Here is a 4,798-nt window from a genome sequence, read left to right as displayed (position 1 = left end):
ACGTGGTCAGGGGTAGTCTCAAGTGTCTGTTGAGTTAGTAATGCCTGAAGAGAAAGTAGACTGTAAGGAGCCTGGGTAAGGTTGGAGGGAAAGACGTGCACACACACACACAAGCAGTCCACACGCCGGAAGCAAACTAGCCCCGAAGCCCACCAAGTTTTCCCCGCAGTGCATTCGAGCCGCCGGCGGCCGGCCCGGTAGCCGAGCCGGCTCGCTAGGCCTCGGCCTCCCCGTGGGCCTGGGGACAACGCGAACCCGGAGGCCCGACTGCCTTTCCCTCCTGGGTCCCCGGCTTTCAAAGCAGCACACAAGCACACGTCCCCGGAAGGTCTGCGATGGCCCGGCAGTCGCGCGCCCAGGCGCTGGGGAGCCACCGCGGGGGCGTTTCGCGTCCTCGTCCTCCCCCACGCGCAGCGTGGCGGGCCGCGGCTGGGCTCGGGTGCTGCAGGACCGCGGCAGGGCCGCCGCCGAGCACGGTCGCCCGCCGGCCGCGGGGCCTCAGGGCGGCGAGAGGCGGGGCGGGCGTGCGGGCGGAAGGAGGCGGAAGAGGAGGAAGAGGAGGAGGAGGAGGAGGAGGAGGCGGCGGCCCGAGCGGGGAGACGGGCGGGGGGCGGGCCGGGGGAGGGGACGAGCGGGATTTGCGGACGCCGCGCCGCTGCCGGGAGCCGGCGGGGGCCCGAGAGTGACCGAGTCACGGCGGGCGCCGGCGGAGCCGCGGCCGCGTCGGACCCGCCTCCTGGAGGAGCTCAGCCTCGGCCAGGCCCGGCCCCATTCCCGCCCCGCGCCGCCTCCCCGCCGCCGCCGCCGCCGCCGCGGGAGCGCTCCCCTGCCCACCCCGCCCCCGCGGCCGAGCCCGGGAGTCGAGTGGGAGTCGGCCGGCCGGGCGCGGGCAGCGCCGGGAGCCCGCGGTGGGGGCACACTGCAGCCGGGAGCCCGGGAGGGGCCGCGCCGCCAGCGTCTGAACTAGGATGTCCCGACATGAAGGTGAGAGCCGAGCCCCCGCCCCCACCGCTTGGGCCTCGGCCTACCCCGCCCGAGGTCCGGGCGCCGCTGAGGACGGCGGGGCACCAGCGGGGACGCGGGCCGGGCCCGAGTCGCGGGGCGAGGGAACCCTAGGCGACCGCGGCCCGAAGAGCGAGCGGGAACGGCGGCCGCAACCGTGGCTTGCGGCCGCGGCCCTGAGCTGGGCCTGGAGCCGGAGGCGGGGCGGCCGGGCGGCCGGAGGCTTTGCACTGTCATGGGGCGGGAGAGGGGGAGGGGAGGCGGCGGGGCCCGTTACCGGCGGGAGCCTGGCCCTCGGGACACATACCGGACGCCGAGGCCCGGCCGGCCCGCCCGGGGGAACCGCGGGGCTCCGGCGCGGCCTAGCTGCGCCGGCTCCCGGAAGAGCCCGGCGCCGTGGCCGAGCCGGGTCGCGGGCGTGCGGCCGCGACAGGGGAGCGGGGTCCGGGCCCCGCGGGCGCGTCCGGTCTCTGGGAGACCGCGGGCGAGCGACGACCCAGCTTGAGGGCCGCGGTCCTGCGGGCGGAAAGGCGCCGCGGCTCGGGTTCGGGCAGCCCTCGGTGACTGGAGCTCGCTCGGCCTCGCGGTAGGCCTCTGCGCGTCCCTGGGCTCGGGTAAGCCAAGTTGCCGGGGCGGATCCAGCCCGGCCGCGGTGAGCAAACTCCCTGCTCCGTCACCTCGCCAGAGCGGAACTTGCTCCCGGCCGGCCCCGGGCCCTCACCCGCGTGCGCTGCCCACCGAAGCAGGCTTACAGTCGGGAGCGTTTGGGCTTCCGCGGTGCCCTGTGGAAACACGCTAGGGTTCTGTGGTTAAGAATCAGACCCCTCTCGTCCCAGCCCCACGGCACAAAGGCACAAGTGTTTGAAGGCCGATGGATGGGCGATGAACTGGTGAAAAATAAGTTAACTCGAATTTACTACCATATGGTTTAGGAAGGGGGGGAGGGGGTCGTGTTCTCTTTGTTCCACTACGGCAGGTTTTACCTTTAAAAGTAGTCACCGACTTAGTGAAAAGTTTATTTCAGTACGGTTAAGGGATATCGGTATAAGTGACACGAAAGTATTGTGTCCCTTAGATTTTCAAGTCCTGTATAGGTGTTTTGGAAGTGAAGAAAGTTTGAGGAGGCAGATTCTCAGAGGAAAGGGCATTCTTAGAGAAGTACAGACCTTGCATTTTACTAAGGTGAAAACTCAGATCAATTAACATACATTTAGTGAAAGTTTCAGAATTTGCATTTCTAAAGGCAAGGTTGTGGTCGACTCTGGGCCTTTCGTGTTCGGCGATTCTCTATTTAAAAAAAAAATTAATAGGAAAGAGACCTCGGGGAGCATTTTTGATTACTAACTGTTAATATGTTGGTCACTTTGAAATAGCAGGGTACTTTAGCTTCAGTCAGATGAAATGAAATATTTGGGAACTCACCTGTTAAAACCATTTTATATGCTTAATGGGAATGTGTTCCTTATCACTGCAGTTTGAAAACAAGTTTTAATTAAGGTTATAGTCTGATTCCATTTGGAGATGGTAAGGTTAATTTTAGATGGCATCAGTTGGTGTATTGACCACCTTCAAGGCAAAGTGAAAGTGAGCATGAGGTCCTGGCTCTAACTCAGGAACCAGATTAAAATAACAGAATAACAATCACCTTAAGGAAGCAGGCTGAATATTCTTAATGAGAGGTAGCCTGGAAAAAGTACTCTCAGATGATGTGTTTGAGTAATTAAAATGGCTTAGGTAGATATAACATCCTTCAATAAAACACACATTGAGTGATCTAAGCCCTTCCCCTTTTTGGTCTTGGAAAGGGTACCTTTTAATTACTTGACATCTTGAAACTTTTCAACACCTTTCTTGGCAACTTAATGCCGGTTGTTTTCTAAATGGATGAGTTGAAGGTATTGTACAATGTTTGACAAGTGATTTTATATTTACATAATACATTAATTAAATTTATTATTTTCTCTTTATTTATTTTGACACTATCTCACTAAGTAGCCCAGGCTGGCCTGGAACTCAGAGTTCTGCCTGTCTGTGTCTCCCTTTAACAGGGTTAAAGTTTAAGGGGCTAGTTTTTGGCCTAAGTCAGGCATGATAGTTTCAGCATCATCACATCTGTTCATGAGGTTTATCTATAGTTTGTAGTATGTTATTTCAGGCAGTAATTATTTTCATCAGGAGGGATTTGACAATCCCAGACACAGGGTACAGTATAGAGGGTACAATCCCAGATTTTTGCTTACCTTTCTCTTTGGGCCAGCTAAACCTGTTTATTTCACCTTTGTTTTTGAGACACGCTCATGGTACCCATTCTTTTTTTTTTTTTTTTAATATTTATTTATTATATGTAAGTACACTGTAGCTGTCTTCAGACACACCAGAAGAGGCTATCAGATCTCATTACAGACTGTTGTGAGCCACCATGTGGTTGCTGGGATTTGAACTCAGGACCTTCTGAAGAGCAGTCAGTGTTCTTAACCGCTGAGCCATCTCTCCAGCCCCATGGTACCCATTCTTGACTGGTGTGGTCTGACTTCACTGTCAGCCCCCCTCCTGTATCCAGGCTTCCTATATCTGCCTCCCTCCTGAGCCACCTCACCTAGCACAGCACTTTTTAGTAGTCTGGGTTTTTTAGCTCTTTGTTTGTTTGTTTGTTTGTTTTTGAGACAGGGTTTCTCTGTGTAGTCCTGACTGTCCTGGAACTCACTCTGTAGACCAGATTGGCCTTGAACTCAGAAATCCGCCTGCCTCTGCCTCCCAAGTGCTGGGATTAAAGGCTCGCGTCACCACCGCCCACCCTTTTTAGCTCTTTTAGTCATCTGTCCTCCACATTCTCTGCAGTTGTTTTCCTTGGGAGTCTGACCCAGAACTGGATATTGTAGTCTAGTTCCAGGCAGAGCTGTACAGCCTGTGGTGTTCTTGCCTGGGTCTGTCTTGCTTTTACAGCCCTATGTCTAGAAGTGACTTGTTACTTTGTCTCTCCCAACTCTAACCAATGGCTCTGTGGTATACAGGTGATGTAACTGTGGACCACACGGCCCCAAGAACGCCTGTCAAGATCAAGCCCTGCTCTACTCCAAGAAAAATGGATGCAGCCAAGGTCACAGAGAGTGTTCTAGGCCAGGGTTAGCATACTTTCTCTAAAGTAAAGGGCCAGGTAGAAAACATAGGCTTAGACAACTATATCAGTCACTACCACAGTTGTCATATGAAAGCCAACTAATCAAGTGGTTATAGCTATGTTCCACTTAAAACCTTATTTATGGACACTGACATTTGAATTTCATAAAATTTTCATGTGTCATGAAATATGGTTCCTTGAAACCTTGCCACCACCACCATTTAAAAATGTAAGAGCCATTTTTAGCTGGTGGGGCCCATCAAGAACTGGTGGTGGCCAAAATTGATCCAAGCTCTGTAGTTGCCTGACCTAGTGGAGCTATAGAGCTGGGGGTCCTGGAACTGGTGGGAGACCAGACAGGGCCCATACCCTTGGTATGTCTGTATTTCTACGGGGTCATGACCAAGTGCAGGGCTGACCAACTACCTTAGGAGATCCATCACACAAACTGGGAGAAGGGCTGGGCAATAAGCTCCCATCTTCTCGGGTAGGTGGAGTGGTGGTTCTCTACAACCTGTTTGTTACCTGAATTGGCTGGGGAGAATTCCAAGGCCTCTTTTTCACCTTGTTTTGAAACGTGCTTGACATGTTAGGAAACATTTCCCAGGTACTAGCACCAGGTCACTCTGTGTTGTCTATCAACAGGATCTAGTTTTCTGTCTTACACCAAACCCAGCC

The 4,798-nt window shown here is 55.1% G+C and overlaps 1 protein-coding gene across 2 annotated transcripts in view; it reads left to right on the top strand.

Annotated features, from left to right (window-relative positions):
• The first annotated feature begins 626 nt into the window (after window positions 1–626).
• The window catches only part of Kcmf1 (potassium channel modulatory factor 1), a 66,675-nt gene continuing 62,503 nt past the window's right edge, over window positions 627–4,798 (top strand). Inside the window, exon 1 of one of the 2 annotated variants that reach the window (XM_031382222.1) lies at window positions 627–984. In XM_031382222.1, coding sequence (XP_031238082.1) covers window positions 969–984 — 16 coding nt within the window. In that variant the 5' untranslated portion in view covers window positions 627–968. Of the gene's footprint in view, window positions 985–1,310; window positions 1,617–4,798 lie in introns of those variants that run through there. The other variant, XM_031382223.1, reaches the window with a different exon arrangement.

The sequence above is a fragment of the Mastomys coucha genome, unplaced genomic scaffold, assembly GCF_008632895.1.
Source record: "Mastomys coucha isolate ucsf_1 unplaced genomic scaffold, UCSF_Mcou_1 pScaffold20, whole genome shotgun sequence".
NCBI classification, from domain to species: domain Eukaryota; kingdom Metazoa; phylum Chordata; class Mammalia; order Rodentia; family Muridae; genus Mastomys; species Mastomys coucha.
Note: the sequence above shows the minus strand (reverse complement) of the source record. Positions and strands in the feature narration are given on the sequence as shown.